The following is an 18,695-nucleotide window of genomic DNA, read 5'->3' as shown; positions in this document are numbered from 1 at the left end:
CCGTATACATTAAATTAGAATAGAAATATTGCAAGCATGACTGACATTAAATTGGTTTTAATTTTGCAGTTTTAAGATTGAATTAACACTATGATGTTATATGCCTTTTCTTTTACAAAAAAGTGGGCAAAATGAAATTATTCCTGGCTGACAGCTCTCAGTGTTCATGGGCTACAAGGGACTCCACAAAGTAAGTGTGGTGATTAGTTTGTTTATATACATACACAAAAACACAATCTCTTGCCCTATTTTGGCTGGTCTCATCCTCAAATTATGTAAATCTTGATTAAGTATTTTATCTATCAATTGCTATTCACACACTGTTTTGCTTGACACCATCCTCTTTCTGTACTCACTGTAGAAGCCCATAGTTCACCTGGAAGCATAAAGATAATTTTTACTAACAAGACAAAAATTTTACCTTGAACCTCTAAGCTGATAGTATTTTCCATCATTTTATTCAAACAGTCCTCTGTTTGTAGTGAAGAATCTTGCAATTATAAAAAAATTACAGTTTACTCAATTATACTAATTCCTATCTAGGATATTCTTGTCTCTATCACAGATTATCAAATCATCAGCTTCTGACCATGAAGCCTGATAAACTCACTTGTTACTTGCTTCTAAAAGCAGAGAACTCTTCCCGAATCTCACTGTCTGGAAACTACCAGAAGGTAATTTCCAGCTTAAATTTTTGTATGGTTTTCAAAGAAAGTCCCTGCTCAAAGCAGCACATTCTAGTTCAAGCCCAGACTGTTCCCTGCTCCCCCCTTCTCTGATATGAGAGGCTTCAAAACTTCCCCACTATTTGGGCTGTGGCTAACACTTAGGTTTTACCACACACCCCTATGACCCTCATCTTCCTCTTATGTTATGTATTTCAGGTGAAAGAGCTTTAACACCCTCATACCTCCTCATCTAGCAGTAAAAACCTTAAATTTACAAAGAAACGGTGTCACTGCTACAGTGCAAAATCAGAAAGAAAATTCAAGAACATCTGGATAGAGACACGGGCGGACAGTATTCATAGCTGCTAAGCATGATTCAACTTGGATATTTATCTGACAGGTACAGTCATGGGTTAAAATTCACTGCAGCTGGGAGATCAGAGCACCTGAGTCAAACTAAGGTTCTTATCCCTTCACACTCACATGTCCAATTATACCAAATGTTTGTATCTTTCCTCTGCAAATGGAGGCAGCATATATCCAAAAACAATCCTTTTACAAGTGACATGGACTATTCTATTTCCTTTTTTGCCTCTTTTCCTATTTTCACTTGGGAATCTGACCACACACGTGTTTAACGATTTGCAGTGTTCACTAACAGTATTCATATTCTTTAACCAAAGCCAGACAAAAATGCCACAAAACATCACAGGCCCAGCCATTAAGGGCAAAGAAGGTTGTCTTCTACCTTATGGGAACATGGAGGTCCTCAAGGGAACAAGAGAGCAGCATGGAGAAGTCAAGCCTGCTCTGCCATTTAGGTGTACAAGACACAAGACAATCTCATGAAGACAGAAGCACAATGACAAAGCAGGTGGGACTTTTCATAAATGGGAAATAATATGCTCTACATTTGGCCAGTGTCTGAACTCCAGGACTGACAGACTTAAAGCCAAATTCACCTGGACAAAGAGGGATAGTGCTAGTTTCCTTCCATTCCCCTCCAGCCAGCACTAGCAGCAGCAAAGTCCCTAGCTTGTTTCATCAAATCTGGTGACACAGGTACTTCACTCACTGACCAGGGGTCAAATGACATGGCTAACCCCAAAGTGTAACCAATTTTCATGCTTTTTTATCTACTTGGGACAAGCAAAATCCATCAGAAGATTAAAAGACGCAAATGCTAAATCATCGAGCCACAAGGCCACAAGCCTGAAATTGCTAAGGCTCCCCAAATACTTCCCTATTAGGGTGCAATCTTTGACTAAGATGTTCCACTTCCGTTCTCTCTGCAGGTGCATAGTGACAGCCAAGGCTGGATTTCCTTCTCATCTGTATTACTGGCCAGGCATATGACACATGGCATTTCATCTGGCATTTTTGTATGGAATCACACATTTGCACACACACGTGCATAACAGGCTGGTCCCACTGGAAAGACACCACCCCTAGAACGATGTGTTGTGGCTGGTTTTCAGTAAAGAAGTGGACATCCTCACAGCCTGGGCACAACCACTGGAGCTCTGGGACCCTCAGACACACTCAGAGAGTGCTCTCACACTACCACACTTCATCCATGCTCTCAAACAGCATGTGTTGTGAACATCTATATGAGAAGCTTTCAAAAATAAATGATAGTAAAATAATGGTGCTTCTAAGATTTTCCTTTTTATTTTTTAAAACTAATTTGTCATCTGGAGTATCTTGTTTACCTCAAATACCTGTGGGAACCAGTACTGCTATTAAATTATCACTTAAATGAGGTCCTTTCTTTCACAAAAAACTGATGGACGAAACTGAAATAGAGACTCTTTCAAAAATAGATGCACATACATATAGAAAAGACAGTAAGTACATAAATATTTATTAGCCAGTCTCCTCCCCAAGGCCTTGCAACAGGAGTTGCCTGACTGAGTCAACAGAGAAGTGGACAAGTCACTCCACTGGCCAAGTGCCTATGAAAGAGGAATAATAGAGCATTATGCTACATGTGTTCAGGACAGAAGGACTCTTGGTGAAGCAGGAGAATAAAAGCACAGGTAAGACAAAGAGTCTGGAAAGAAGCCAATGCAATACAGCAAGGAAAAAAAAGGTGCAGAGCAGGGAAGAAAGGATAGTCCAAGTCAGCCCCTTGCCTTCAAATAAATTAGCTGTATCTGATTTTTATCCTCTAGAAGTGACATTAGGTGCAAGATTCTCACTAGCCTCTACAGACCCCCAGCTTGCTTTTCAGAGCCCAGGACCTCTGCAGTTTTTGCCTCTGGCCAAACAGGGGTCCTCTTGCACTCTTCTGGGATGAGTAAAGAAGTCAGCATCCACATCCCTTGGTGCTAATACCCTGCTGAAAGGCAAATATTACGTCTACCTTTAGTATGCTATTTTTTCACGATGTCTAAATACAGAGGTCTTAATCACAAGTTTCATACCATCAAGCTCCTTACTGCAAACACAAGCATAGAAATTTCAGCATACATAATTAGCAGGAACTCCAGAAATGAGTAATTAAAAGGTACTGGAGTCCAACCAGAAACACCAAAAGAAGCTGATTCCTGATTGTCTGATTACTATCGCCTACCACAGCTTTGCATCCTAAGGCACACAAAAATATGAAAAATGTAAAAAAATAGGAATAAAATAAAAATCACTCCCTGCCCATGTAAATTGCTTAACTGCAATACTGAAAGACTGTATTGAGTGTTACAAAGTATTGCTAGAATTTCAAGAAATATAACCTATAGAAATACAATTTACTTAGAGAAATCTACATCACATGCCATAACAACAACCAGCTCTACCCCTTCTATATATTTTAACATTTTACTCCCCCATTACTTCAGGAAATACTGAAAACAATTTTTTCTCCATTCTGTAATATTGCAACTTGACAACACAAATACCACACAGTGCTGCCTTTTGAAACCCTAAAGATGGATTTATGTTCACCAGACTTAAAACAACCTTTTTAATGGCCACAAATCAGATAGTCTCGTAGTGGAGAGCTTTGACTGCCTTTGTCAGATCTCATTCTCATGTTGCAGCAGGTACTCAAAGAGTGAGAATCATTTTTTTCCAAAGGATTTTTGATGTCCAACTCCCTTTGAAGCCTTCCTTTCTATGTATCTTTGAAAATCTGATCTTCAATTTGTTATCCATTTCCCTTCCCACTCGATATGACAAAGCCTTCCCTCCTTCCTTCTTGAACACTCAAATAAAAGGGCAGTAGCAGGTCTGTATTCCTTAAATGAATGAAGAGTAGTTGCTCAGAAAATAACAGCTCCTTCCCCCAGCTCTCATCTATTCTTTTCCATACCAGTTGCATAAAACATCATCATGATGGGCCACAGGCTTCTGTTTCTCACTCTATGCCATCCATCAGATTTGATTTACAGCCTTAAGATAAAAGTAAAGATCACCATAGGCAGAAACTGGATGCAGTCGTCTGCCATGGAAAACAGATTTCCTACTCCTTTCAAATTTACTGATTGCTCATGGCCTTTCCCCTCAAAAGGGTATCTACTAAAGTGGGCACTGTGTTGGAATAGCCACCAGCTGTCTGATAAAACCTAATGAATGGCAATTTTATGAGCTTCTGTTGTTATTGTTCCTTTAACTCCTTCAGTATCAACCCACCGTGGCAATTCACTGACAAAAGAAGATTAGAGATAAGGCAAAACTATGAACATTTTGATCCCTACTCCAAGAGTTTTCTTAAGAGGTTTTCTTAGGCAAGCTGTACAGGGCTATAATTTTTATGGTGTCCAGCGCTTGCTCTTTCCTACAACAGAGTGTATGTTATGGAAATACACTTAAAGAGAACACAAAACCCTTAAATACTGTAGTATTTATATAGTCAGCATCACCTTGGCATACTAGGACTGTTTTTTCTGAGTGCCTTTAGCCAGACATTTTAGTCCTCTGCATTTGACCCTGGGAAATTTCTGTCTGGTCAAGGTCTATAATTTCCTTGTTACTTCCCCATCAGTGAAGACTATGCTGCCTGGCCAAAAGAAGAATTTTGCTCTATCAAAGTGAAATTAAGCACACTCAGAGTTATTATATATAAGCTGCATGCAGAGATCAAATTCAGACTCAATCACACAACTAAATCCCCATTCAGTGCTTTGAAAACTTACAGCTAAGTGTGAAGCTAAAAATATAAGCTAACAAAGTGAGCTATCTTCCAACAACATCCTCTTGCAGAAAAACATCAACAGAAGACAAGTCTGAAAATGTGCCTTAGAGGAATTAATGAACATTTGTTTGAAATGCAGCCATTTCACTTTGGGACAGGTATTTTTTCTCCTTCTTTTTTCTTCCCCTCCCCTCATCTGATGAACATATCCCGTGCTTCAGGGTATGGAAACCTGTCAAAATCACACCCATAGTCAAATCAAATTTAAAATATCTTTACAAGATATTTATAACATGCAAATACCTAGAGGCCCTACTTCTCGGTCTCTTACGCTAGAGAAGGAGGGCTCTCTCACGTTAGTGAGAATGTGTGCATGGCAACTAGAATCTGGTTTCACATATTATATTTGACACATGAGGCTTCAGCAACCCACATCTCCACTCCATGTGCAACAAACAAACACTGCAGCATCCAGAAAGAGGTGTTCGGTGAGCCCTTACAACCGCATCCTTCCAGACAGCCACTTGTGTCTCAGCAGGATTCTGCTTCAAGAATCCCAAAAAAAAAAATTTTACTTCACCCTTCATTAAAAAAAAACAGGAAAGCTTTGCTTCATTCACTCCACTCCTTCTTAAGTCTCTTTAGCAGCTCAAGGAGCCTAACAAAACATTTTCTCAAGATAAAGCAGATTAGCAATAAAAATTCCACCTTCAGATTCTTAGGCATCTGCTTCACTCACAAATTTCGTCTCTTGGCACACATCTCATTCAGAAATAAATTATTCTACTAGTTTCTTTGAAATAGTTTTCCTTCTTTGTCGCTTAAGAGCAATCAGAGACAGGAATTTTCAAATTAGAGCTCAGAGCAGAACCGCCAGGCACAAGCTATCTCTGGGGACACTTTTGGAACAACATCCCAAATCGCATGCTGAGTGCCCACGCCTGCTGCGCCCACTGCAGCACCCAAACCTGCGGGGCTCTGCGTGCTAGGGCTGAGCAGCCAGTCTGCAGTGCTGAGGAGGGTCATGTCACCTGAGGGAAAAGGGCAAACAAAAGAAAACCGTTTGGCTTCATCTCTGGAGGCAAACACGTACTGCAAGTTAGAGCTTTCTGGGTAGAATTCACTCCAAATTCTTTCAAACTGCAAAGTTCTAGTGTCTGATAAGTAAGTTAATTGACTTTCTTCAATAAACTCTGATACCTACCTAGAAGTTGAGATATTATTTCCAAAATTGTTTTCTACCTGAGGTCAGTGCATTAATAGATAGATACAACATATGCCTCGCTTTCTGACACAGTAATATTAAGCATTTCTCAGAGTGTACCCACACAGTACTACACATTGAATAAAAGATCAAGTCAGATGATGAACATCTTTCAGTGTTTCAAGGAACACCACCTATTTTTGTGCTACAAAAGAACCTTCAAGTTATATAGAAGCTAGAAAAGCTCATGAAGTTTACAACAAAGGCTTCTGTGAGCTAGAGGAATTTTAATTTGAAAGGGCAATTTTATCCTGTACCAAAAGTGGCACATACTTGGTAATATGCTATAAAAATATAATAACATACTTCTGTACTTTGAAGGAAGAAGACTAATTTATGGACATAAAATATTTTCCTGCTTAAACTACATGAGCACTTTAAGCACTTTATTTATCCTTTAAAAAGTTGTGGTTTTTTTTTCAAATGGCTTAATATTTGATCGAAGTAATACTTTTACAGCAATAGCAAAAAATAAATTACACATAAGTCGGGCAAAAGTTCCTATTAATCTGATAACCCATAAACTGTCTCCCCTACCAAGGACTCCAATTACAATGAATAACAGAGATATTTGGGGAATTGAGGGGGGGAAGCAACATCTGTTTGATTGACGTGCCTTTCCTGGAAAAATGCAATGCATGTCCATAATCCTGAATAGTCTGACAGCACTACTACAATCCAGTTCTTAGGGAGGAAAAAAAGGCATATCTTTATTACAACAGTTGTAGCAGTTTACCTGTACATTTACACTGAAGAGCAATACTGAATGTGCGTTCACTCTCATTTCTAGTCATGCATTAAGTCTCTGTTCACACAGCCAGTCAAATGTCATGTATGATCTTTTTCCACTATTGCCATAGAAATGCCACAGGAAAGAGCATTTTTTTGCTGCTTGTTGTATTAACCCTTCCGTGTTCCATTATACGTGTTATTATATGTATTATAGATGTATTATTTTACTGGCAAAGCTGTTAGGTTGTTCTGTTGTTAGTATTCTACTGAGAACAAACATAACTTATCAACTGCCTGACTGCTTCTTGAGAAATAGGTATCAGTTTACCCCATTGAATTGCTACACCTGTTTGAATTTTGGCCACTCCATCAGAGCAGCAAGTTAGCCTGAGGAACTTTCAACACTCAGCTTTATTAGCCTACTTGACAAAATTCTCAGAGCCTTAGGAGCTTGCAAAAAGTGAGAATGTAAAGAAATACTAAAATAATAAAAAAGACTGAAAAATTACATTTTGTACTATTGTAAACACATACTTTTTTCTCTCATCATTAAACTTCCTTGTCAGTTTTTTGACTTTTTTCACTTTAAGCTCTGCACATACTACCTGCTCAGTCCATTCACACCTCCATGAAAGAAACATAAACCTGTAATGAAAGCTATTGCTGAAACTTGATAATAGTAACTACTGATAAACATTGAACATTGCCTTTATGTACCATATGAATAAACACAGAATACCTAAAATAGTAAAACATTATATAGCTTGCTGACTGTAAGAACAGCAAAGCTACAAGGAGAGAAAACAAATTATGAAACATTATTAAAAAAAAAAAGGTCTGGCTCACCTTCTGTGCCATTGGGTGTCATGGAATTATTATTTATATGGGAGTTATCAAGTTTTGGACCACTGGGGGATTCACTACTACCACTTAGTCTTCTATGTGGGCTGGCTAGATCCTGCATTTCCATAGACCTGAAAACAAGATGCAACTAGTTTTAGTGACATAAGTCAACATGGACTGCAGAGGAACTGCCTTTACGAGATGCACTCTGCTATTCATCAACATCCCAGAAACAGTTAGTAAAAAATTAACTATTTCTACAAACTTGATCTTTTCTTAACTCATGTTGTAGCCCCACACAACTGGGTAGCTACTGTAGTTATTTTTGCAGCTCTTAACTAAATAAAACTTAGATCCAAGCACCGCACTTTAAAAATCGATGTAATCACATATTTTTAAAATATATACAAAGATGGAATCACCAACATATGAAGACATATACCCTCTTAAAAACAAATTAACACTCTGCTTTTTCAAGATTTACCACTCAGTGGCAATATAATGGGCCTCCAAAACAAATAAAACACTTGAAGCAATTGTGGAAACCTATCATCTAGTGACAGGGAATGAGATATTCCTGATGTATGTGTTTACTCTGGCAAACTACTTAATTGTTCCTCTGTTTCCTTTGAAACAAATGCAGCATTAAAACATTATTATGTCTGCTCACTTGTTTGCTTTGTGGATTACATAAAGCGTGCCCAACTGGAAGGGGATATGAGCGACACAGAGCGAATCCATGCAGGCGTTGGTGCGCCTTAGCACTCTGCTGTACCTCAGCAGCTGTCGCTTAGCCAAAATGAGAAAAGAGCAATTCCCACCTAAAGCAAAAATTAAACGTTTAAGCGGCACAAAAGCAGATGAATATTTAAGATTTTTGCTTTCAATAGGCTTATATTAAAAGGCCGACAGTCATCATCACCATGATACATCCCTTGGTTGATGTTGGGACTGAAGTGCCCTACCCTGCTGCTCCTTTACACCTAAAACTTTTGGTACTGTTATTTGACATACTCATTCTAAGTAATTGCTCCCAGTAGAAACTTCATAGGTTACTGTGCCCCAAGGCATCTGAACCAGTAATTTCTCAGTTTAAAAGAAATGCTTAGGCTCTTTTAAAGACTATTAAAATTATATATAAAATTACTCCTGCAGCAATGGTATAAATATCCTAAACGTCAATTCAGGTACGAAGCTTTTGTATTTTAACTGAAATTTTATCACAGGTTCTAAATATGGATCCTTCACTTACTATTTCACTACCTAAAACAATCTACACAAAAAGAAGATGATAATGCAATGAGTTCAAAATGCTAGCATCGAATATAAACTCAAGCAATTTAGTGAGAGTTACGTGCTCATGGTTTACAGACTTGGTTGCACACACGTAAAAGCTACGCTCCAGCATTTACTCATCTGCTTAATGTGGGAAACAAGAATAAATATTTTACTTATCACTTGAAGTTAAAGAAAACCACCGCACAACAGAAGGCTTGGAAAAAATTAGCAATTTTCGGTCAAATCCTTACCTGCAGCTTGAGGAAACAGCAACATCTGAACTGGTTTGGGACTTCTGCACCTGTAAACCAGGGAAACAAACAGAAGCCTCTATTACTCCACTTTACTACGAGGCCTTAATTTAAAGAAAGGATATCACAGCGCATGACAATTCTGTCCTTTAAACCCAAAGGGCGAGGAGGAGGGTGCGGTGCCCCTGAAAGGCATATTGTCTTTAAATTGAAGGCTCGACTGTCGTTTCCCCGGCAGGTCTCTGTGCCTCCTCCCCGCGCCAGGGGACGGCAGCCAAGTGACGGGATAGTGATTCATCAGGGGCCCGTGACAGCTGCACAGGGGCGCTCTCCTCCCCCGGCACGGCTCGGCTCGGCTCGGCTCTGCCCCGCACCCGCAAAGGTAACCCCAGCCGCTGCTGCCCCAGCGCTCAGCATCCTCCGCTGCGCTCCCCAGCCCTCCTCTCTCCTTCGGTCCCCACAGATCCTTGCCCTCATCACACTGTTTTTATTCCTCCTTTCCTCGTGGCCATCCTTCTTCTGTGCCTGGGCCACGGGGACCCCGCAAGTGAAGCTCGCCCCAAAGGCAAGCTGGAGATGCTGATGTTATTTTTGTGGGGGAGGGTAGATAATAACAAGGGGCAAGTCTACCTATGGTAAAGACCTTCACTATACAGCCAACAGCCTTACAGGACCATCTCTAAAAGAAGCCCATGTACGGCCAGGTCAAATTAAAATAAAAACTCCATGCATTATTGCATAACTCCTAAAAATCCCAGCTGCTAATGAGATGTCTGATAAAATTACTAAAAGGACACTTCTGGCTAAATAAATGGGAGGAAGCTGTAGCATTTACCTCTGTGGTCACTCATGAAGAAAAGGAATCTTTTTCCATTGGGAAGCCCACTGACAATTTTTTAGTTTAATAAAATTATTCCTTCCATAACTCAGGTGGGCAATGATTTTCGTATTCCACCAGAAGAACACTGCTGCTTTACTAACAAACCGTAGCCAGCAACAATTGTCAGCAGGTGAACAAATTCAGGTGGACATACATTGCTAGACACTGTTAGCTTAAAAGCACATGAAAGCTTCTCCGGGCAAGGTATATATCCTCTTAATGTCTGCAGTGAGGATCTTTCTTGTGCGCTTCCATTCAACCTGAACCGAATCTCTTAAACGATCACAGAGCAAAGACAAGGGAGATGAGGCATTTTAAGTGCCATAAAAATCATCCGAGCAAATCCTACTTATGTGTCTGTAGGGTGGGCTTTTTGTTATTTTTAATCACAGACAGAATTACTACTAGCAAGAGTAAACAACTGCTAGGGGCAGTCAGGCAAAGAAGAACATTACAAATGATGTCAAGAAGCATGCAATAATGCATGCTGAAAAACATCAATCTTTTTATAACTGGGTACTTAAAGTACTGCATAACACGCTTTTCAATACATCGTCGCATGCCAAATCAAACTAGCCTAGCAGATACAGTCAAAACTGTGCATTTTGGTTCAAGGGGTTTTTTCCCCTCAGTTCTTTACCCCAGAAACTGCTGCAGAGTGCCTTAGGATATGCTTCTGCTGTTACTTCAAAACACCTGGAAAAAATTATAGGTGAGAACTAAGTTTGCCTACAGAGCTATCTTCACTCCCTCTTGCACAGGATCTTTTAAAAGCCATCTTTTATAATAGAAAAAACTTCCTTTTTCAAATGCATGCTTTAACTAAAAGACATTTTCCAACAGGCACTACATAATTATTCATATATGATTAAAATAAAAAAGACGTAATCCTCACTATTTTAAGTACCAAATTTTTACACAAATAGTAACTTCTGTACATTTGAAAATATATACATTATATACATGTTCATGTATGTGCGTAGTAAGAAAGATCTCATTTATGTATTTGTTGGACAGGGCAAAAAAAATAACCAGCTCATTCAAAGCGAATTAAATATATACCTTAAATGTCCTCCAACACTCTATGATTTGTGAAAGTTCATATCCACAATTTTCATTTTCATTAGACATACTTTAGATATATTCCTTTGTGTCTCAAGGATTATTTAAACCATGTGTTGCACGTTACCAAATTTAAAAATGACTCTTTAATCAAAATAACTTTAAAACAACTAATCCTCACTTAGGCTGGTCAGCTGAATCCACAGAGTGGTCCAGGAAAAATAAATCTACTCTCAAGAATGCGAATGCAGACAACAATTAGACACAGATGTGAGTGAAATTAGTTACAGTTTACAAAATGCTACACTTCACATGCTTTCAGTTTTTTATGTGCAGTACAAAATTACGACGTAGTAAGGAACCACACTTGTGATGACCAGTTAGTTCATAGAATAAAAACATTTCTGGGTGGTGTGTGCTTGTGCTTTCTCTCATATATTCCCATTTTGTCAACAGGTTTCTGGATAATTGAAGTTTGGCAACATAACTCACATATCAAATAAAAAGTGGGGGGAAAAAAAATGCTTGGCCTTACCCAGACAGAAAGGGGTCATATTAAAAAAAAAAAAAAAGAAAAAAAAAAAAAAAAAAAAGGGAGCTGTCACACCCCTTCATACTCAGTGCTCTGCTTAAACTAAAAATGCCTTATATGCTCAATGGCATAAATGTTCTTCTTAATACCTCAAAAACATTACTCTGCGTAATTTGATTTTTGTCAGTAACATTCACGTCTTTCTCCTTAATACAGATTGCAGATTGGGCGCTATGTAGTACACGGCGAGAAAAAAAGGACAATGATAGCAAGGCTACTTAAAATTCATCCATTTAAGAATCTTAAATCAGTAACATCAAATTCTGATTAGTTAATGAGGTCTTTTAAGTTTGCCCTTTTTTCTAATTAAATTTATAATTCTTCACAGATGTAGGTTTTGTTGATGTTCAATTTGTCTCTCTCATTTTGTTAAACCTCACATAGTACTCCACCAATCCATTGAATAGCCACATTAAATCTGTTAATACCATGCTCTTCAACCCCAGAAATTATTTCCAGAAGGCAAACTTGCTTTGAGAGATCATCAAACAAGACTTAAGGTACACATTTTATCACATTTTCCCTACCACAGAGCTCAGGATGCAGAGGAAAATTCATGACTTTTGCACTGTTTATTATACTTTGTTAAATTACAAATCAAAAGCATCTGACAGAAGATCATGTATGAAGCCAAAAAGTTAATAATGTTCTGTGAAAAGTAAACTGTAAATGGGAAGGGATTCTAAATTTCAGCAGCACAGAGCAAATAAAACGTAAGTACTTGTCTAAATTGCAGGTTTTCCACAGTATTTTTGCTTGCTAGGAGCAATTTTTTAATGGCTATAATTTAAAACATTTTTCTAGCCGAAAAGAAATTTTCAAAGTGAAAATAAGAATTTAACCCAGAAAACTATAGCCAGCACACACATTTTCTCTTAAAATACAGTTCTACTTTAAAGAAGCAAATTTCAAGGACAATGGCAGTTTTCAAATGAGGGTGTTCCTTCTTAGGCAAAAAAAAAAATCTGTCATTTTTAGGAAGGGGTGGAGGGAGGGAGAGAAAGGGATTTTTTTTTTCCCAACAGCACTCCTTACCTCCCTAAAAGAACAACGCAGTCAGGATCTACCAACATAATGGCCTCAACAGCCAAAATGTTACAAAACTAAAATGCAAACTGGCTGCAGAAAGGCACCTTGCTGGCAAACCCAGGAAACTTGGTAATACTTTCACTCTTCCAATAATCCTATATCACTGGGCTCCAAGGGAAGAGGTTGGGCTTTTTCACCAGATACATCAAAGACAAATTGTACTTATTAAAGCAAAAGCAGGTAATTGCAGTTATTTAATTTTTAATTACCAGTTTAAATTCTTCTAAAGTGCTATCCTGTGTGCTCATTTCATACACTCATGAATGAAACATTTTGAAATCCCAACACCTTCTCCCCTTTAAGAAAGAAATACTACAATGTGACAATGCTTCTATTATGACCAGCCATTTAAGAATGTCTTTCTGCTTTTCCAAGATTTTTTTTGGCTCCTGAGAAATATTTCATACTTATTGCAATTCAAACAAAATGATTACTCATTCTTTTTTTCTCCTAAGGTAAAGCATGACTCAAGCCGTCTGTCACTGCACAGAACTGCTGAGAGGGGATGGCTGCTCATTTCCAGACCCTTCCTCCAGGCCTTGGGAAAACTCTGACAGCAGTGAGGTGCTGGCTAAAAACTGCACATCATGGGTATGTGAGCAACATGAAAATGCTGTGTGGGTAGTGTTTATATACCTAAAATTCTGCAATGTGTGTACACACATATATGTACATTTACACATGCATATCCATATAGATACAATTAATTTATTCAACACCTCAAACCAGTAGTCTGTGTTCTGGCAGATGTTTTGTGAACCATCTCAGTATGGGTTGGAAAATAAAATAATCTTTATTCATGGTATCTAATGTTAAAAACTTCCAATGATACACTACACCGCATTTCCAGTTCTTGTTCCAAATTTCCCCCCGTGCCCATTTTTAAAATTAAACAAACTACATTAAACACACTATCATTTTATTTTCCCGGAAAGCTTTTATCTCTTCCGCTTACCTCAGTTTTGAACGTTTGCGTACAGAAGAAAGAAAAAAACCACACCGAAACCCAACCACCTTCAAAGAAACATTTTTAAGTGCACACCTTTCCTTTTCCAGAACCAGTCTTGCACTGTAAAGGGCAGTCCTTCCTCTTGGTGTTTGAAACACCGAGAGTGTGTTTGGTGGGTCTTGGTTGCTCAAAAGCAAGATGTAAATCTAATGAGACTTCAGAAGGTCTTTAACTTCCTTGTTCTAAGATCACCGTTCTAAATAAGCCACCTAAAATGTCAATAAACGTCAAATATTTCCGTTGTGTAGATGTTTATTCTGTCATCTTGAAAAGTTCTCCTGTGAGGATCTGCATGTTTTCCTTGGTGTTTGGAAATTTGAAACATATTAAGCAAAAGGATTTCCTGCTTCAGAAAGCACTGTCAAATGCCTGTTTCTGTCAGGCATTCTTCCTCCCAATTTTTTTTTTATTATTATTTTTCTCACGCTCTCATGTCTCTTTCAGCAAGGTCTGCTGGTTTCGTACCGTCCGTGTCTATTTCCACCCCCCATTCACCATCTCCCCATCACGTTACTCCTATCTGCAGGACCATTAGCACTCGAGGAAATCAAACAGGAGAATCCCCAAACCTGGCCGATCACAATAAACAGAACTTCTAACATCTGTTTTGTGGGAAGCCTACAAACCCCAGCCTGAACTACGGCCAAAATTAGCCGCTGCGCCCAGTGATTTATAATTGCGCGCCGCTCTCCTCCGGAGCGCCGGAACGCGCGGAAAGCGCCGCCGCCCCTCCGCGCCGCCCGGCCCCGCCGCGGGACCCCGCGCTGCCCGGGCTGCCGCGGCGGCCCCCTTGCCCCGGTGCCGTGCTCCCGCCGGCCCAGCCCGGCCCGGCCCGCCGCCCCTCGCCGGCAGTGCCCGCGCCCCGTACTCACGGTGCCGGCGCAGCTCCGCGGGTCAGAGCGCGGCGGCCGCGCCTCCCATGGCGCGGCGGGGCAGGGGCGCCCCGGGGCCGGGCCGCGCCGGGCCGGGCCGGGCAGACAAAGCGCGGCCGAGGGACGCTGCCTGCAGCCCCGCCGTCTGTTTGCTCAGCCGTGTGAGTCTGCCCAGGCAGTGCCTGGGGGCACGCTGCCGCTCCCGCGCCCGCTTTCCTCCTCACTCCCCTTCGCCGCCTTTTTTTTTTTTTTTTTTTTTTTTTTTTTTTTTTTTGTTTTGTTGTTGTTTGGTTTTTTTCCTCTGCTTCTCTCTCTTTTTTTTTCCTTTTGGGTTTTGTTTTTGTTTTCTGTAACGCAAACCGCAGCTATGCTCTTGTCCCGACCTTATTGGTTTAAAAGCACCAACTGCAGCGAGGCTTGCGCGGTCTGCAGTCAGCCTTCCCGCACGGGCGAACCGCGCCCGCGGCTGCCGCGCTCCGCCGCGGAAACTGCGCGCCCCCGGCCGCCCCCTCCGCCCCCCGCCCGGCCGCCCGGGCCCCCTGCCCTGCACCTTCCTCAGCCTCACCCCGGGAAAACTCCTGAAAATCCCTCCTCATTTAGAAAGTTGAACTGGGCGTAGATGCGTCCCCTCTTGTAAGCTGGGTTTAAACTAAAGCCGTCCTAATAGAATAACTGGAATTACACCGACGCTGTATCAATGAGAGAAGCTAAATAGGGATACTCGTGGTGGCTCTTAGGCATACAACCAGCATGCACGTCCGGACATGCCGTTTTGATTGGCTATGTAACAGATTTGTTCTCAAATATCTGAGATTCTTGCAACCTTGTAAAGAAAGGGTCTGCTAAAACTATTTAAGCCAGCCCTCTCCAATTTAAGGATATTTATTAAATAAAATATCTGGAACTTTTAAAATTGTTTAAACCACTTAAACCATTAAATATCTGTAGGCGTAAAAACAATTGTAAATGTAGTCAAATTCTTATTTTAATTATTAGTAATCACTTACTGAAGTTTTAAAATTTAAAACTTTATAAAGACCGTTTCCATAGACTGTATAAATGTTTCCAAACAAGGGAGAGATGGCTGCATAGAGTTAAATTAGTGCATTAAGTAACCTTAGCTTTTACCAATCAATAGGTAATTAAGTAATTTAATTAGTAAGCCATTAAACTGAAATGGGTTTATGATGCTTTTCTATTACAGAACTTATAGTTGCTCATAATTAAAAAAAAAAACCAAACCCTTATTCTTTTAAAAATACATACATTATATTAAAAAACATTATAACACACATAATAACTAAATTTGACCAGCATTCTCCAGAGCATTTCCACTATGTAGACAGTATCTTTCACTTCATGTAGCACTAATTTTTCTATACTTTTTTTCCAGTGCGCAAAATCCAGTATGATGAGGAAAACAGCGTAACAATTTGTAGTACCAAAAAAGAAGTCTTAATACCACACCAGGTCTAAAGTACTAAGTTTTAAAAAACCAAAACAAAACCAAAAATCAACAAACCCCCCAACTTTATACTATACAAACAGACTGAAACAGAACCTTTTTTTCTCTTTACAAAAACCTGTGGTTATTCACTGCTAATATATCCTTACCTTCAATTAACTAATCTGTGAATGAAAGCAATACTTCTAGTGGAGAAATATCTTCTGGCTACTACATCCCAGTAAGTGAGACATTATTTTGTAGCAAGTACATTGGGAATACTTCAGGAAAGCAGATCGGTTTGCAAAGCTACAAGTCAACCTCGAGCAGAGAACGCACCTAGGATTTCATTTTGTTTAGCGAAGAAAAGGGATCTCGGGACAGTCACACACCATATATGGGAGCCCAGGTCAAAATAAGCAGCTTTCGATTGGGCCCGTCTGCGGAGCCAGCACAAACACAATCCCATCTCTTCTTCAGAGTCACAAACCACATCTCACGCCAAGAAAACTATTTATCGTGTTCTATATTAAACTGTGAAAGGAATACAAATTACTTATTAGGGAGTCATGCAGTTTTGTCAGGTAAAAGTCACTGAAACCCTGAAACATAAGGCTATGCAATCATTCTTAACTGTGCTTTTTTGGAACAGCCACCATCTTCTGGAAAATGCTTACAACTGAATTCTTTACCAGTGTTAGTAAGATTATTTTTTAAAAGCCCTTCCCAATCTGATATAAAGACACATCTTGCTTCTCTGACTGTAGGAGCTGTACCTATTAAATGAATAAGATCAGGCACACACTTTAACAAAGCAGAAGCTCTTTTTTTTCTAGAAGAACTCAAAAAATATCGTTGTTGTGAGGTACAATCTAACACTGGAAAATGTAACTCAAAACCCCTTCTCAAAAATAGTGATACTTAAATGATGCTATGGAAATGAAAAAATATTTAAAAAGAAGACTGTGACTTCAATGATGCATGCAAATTTTAGCATAAATCTATTTCATTACATTATTGAAAAAAGTAGCACAAATATATGAATAACTTTTAGTATTTTAAATGTAAAGATTACTGAAACAGGTTTATTGTTGTTTAGTTTGTCATCCCTACTGGGAGTTATATCTAAGTAATAACTTCAGGAGTGTGCCCAGTCTCTGTATTTAATTAAAGTAAGACAGATCCCCACACACACTTATAGAGCTTGATGATGTGAGGATAAACATGGGATAAATTACAGAGGCTAAGATGATCAGACACCCCTTTGGGTGTTGACGATGGACTGCAAGAAAAGAATCAGCTTTGAATTTTTAATCTCTTCTGTAGTATGGCATGTAGGCAGTATGGGAACTGAAGCCATATAAATGATCTAGATGGGGGATACGAGATAAAGTGGGGTCCTCTGTGTTTATACAGCCATTAAACAGTGCCTTAAAGTTCTTTATCTGATGTCTGAAGATTGGACTTCAGATTAGTGAATATCATTACCCCGTGATAGGGTCTAACCTATGAACTTATCCTACAGCTGATACTGTGGACCAGATCCTCATTTGGTTTGAGTGCAGTCCTTTTTACCTCCATTGGTAATCTAATTATGACAGCTGAGTACTGCACCGATTTGAAACCTGGTTGAAAGAGGTTTGTTTACTTATCTTTTGGGGTTTGTTCTTCCCAGTAACTGCATACCAAATCAGTGCAGGGTGGGTTGTTGGTCACTGGCACGCAACATCATTTTCAAACCACAATTGCACTAACACTGGGTTTGGAACAGAGATTTCAGTGGGATTTGCATATGTTTACATCATGCCTAAATTTGCTCTGATTCTGCATTCCCATTAATGCAGCTGGCATCTCAAGAGTCCTAAGAAGTAAAGGACCAGGCCTATTACATAACATCAAATGCACAACAAGCTACTGGGTATATTATTACAACCATTACTCATGCAATATGGTTTTAACTTCATATGCAGTGTCACACACTTGTTTTAGCACAAGTAAAATGGATCCATCTGGAACACAACATTAGGGTGCTTAGGTGCCATGATTACAGATGTTCTGGTAATTAAGAAAAATTAGATGTAAGATGGATATGGAACAGTGAGATGTTCACATGTTTGTCTCCAAGTAGAAAATACTACTGAAACATTTAATATCAGAAATTATCAGAAATAGGCCTAGGAAGACCACACTTGACTAAAGCAAAAGATGTATCCCATTGCTCCTGAAAGCCACGGCCTGGCTCTTCCCATAAACAACTGCAGTGCAACGTCAGAACCCTCTGAAGCAGCAATCTCCCTCCTATGCCTCCATGCAAGTTTTATCTTACACGTAGCAGCTGTTGCCTAGAGACATCCCTGGCTGGAACAGAAGTTTGCAGCATTTGACAGGAGCCCGTATTGTCTCATGCTTTCATATGAGCAGAAGGAGAAAGACCTTGGTAAATACAAATAGTAAAAATGGCAGAAACCAACCATTTTAAGTGTTCCATCCAGAAACTATCAGCATGACTAAGAAAAAAAATGTAATGATATTCTTTCAAGACATACTGGATAAAATTAATACTGAATTAAGGTCTGTGT

General features: G+C 39.5%; 1 protein-coding gene across 6 annotated transcripts in view; it reads right to left on the bottom strand.

Annotated features, from left to right (window-relative positions):
- The window catches only part of EYA1 (EYA transcriptional coactivator and phosphatase 1), a 146,022-nt gene that overhangs the window by 74,450 nt on the left and 52,877 nt on the right, over positions 1–18,695 (bottom strand). For 4 of the 6 annotated variants that reach the window (XM_063392664.1, XM_063392682.1, XM_063392672.1 and 1 more), the window contains exons 2-3: positions 9,169–9,218; positions 7,643–7,770 (exon numbers count right to left, since the gene is read on the bottom strand). In XM_063392664.1, coding sequence (XP_063248734.1) covers positions 7,643–7,770; positions 9,169–9,218 — 178 coding nt within the window. Of the gene's footprint in view, positions 1–7,642; positions 7,771–9,168; positions 9,219–14,672; positions 15,185–16,286; positions 16,538–18,695 lie in introns of those variants that run through there. The other 2 variants (XM_063392701.1, XM_063392710.1) reach the window with 2 other exon arrangements.

This window comes from Prinia subflava, chromosome 1 (assembly GCF_021018805.1).
Source record: "Prinia subflava isolate CZ2003 ecotype Zambia chromosome 1, Cam_Psub_1.2, whole genome shotgun sequence".
In the NCBI taxonomy this organism is placed as follows: domain Eukaryota; kingdom Metazoa; phylum Chordata; class Aves; order Passeriformes; family Cisticolidae; genus Prinia; species Prinia subflava.
This window is presented reverse-complemented; position numbering and strand designations above follow the sequence as displayed.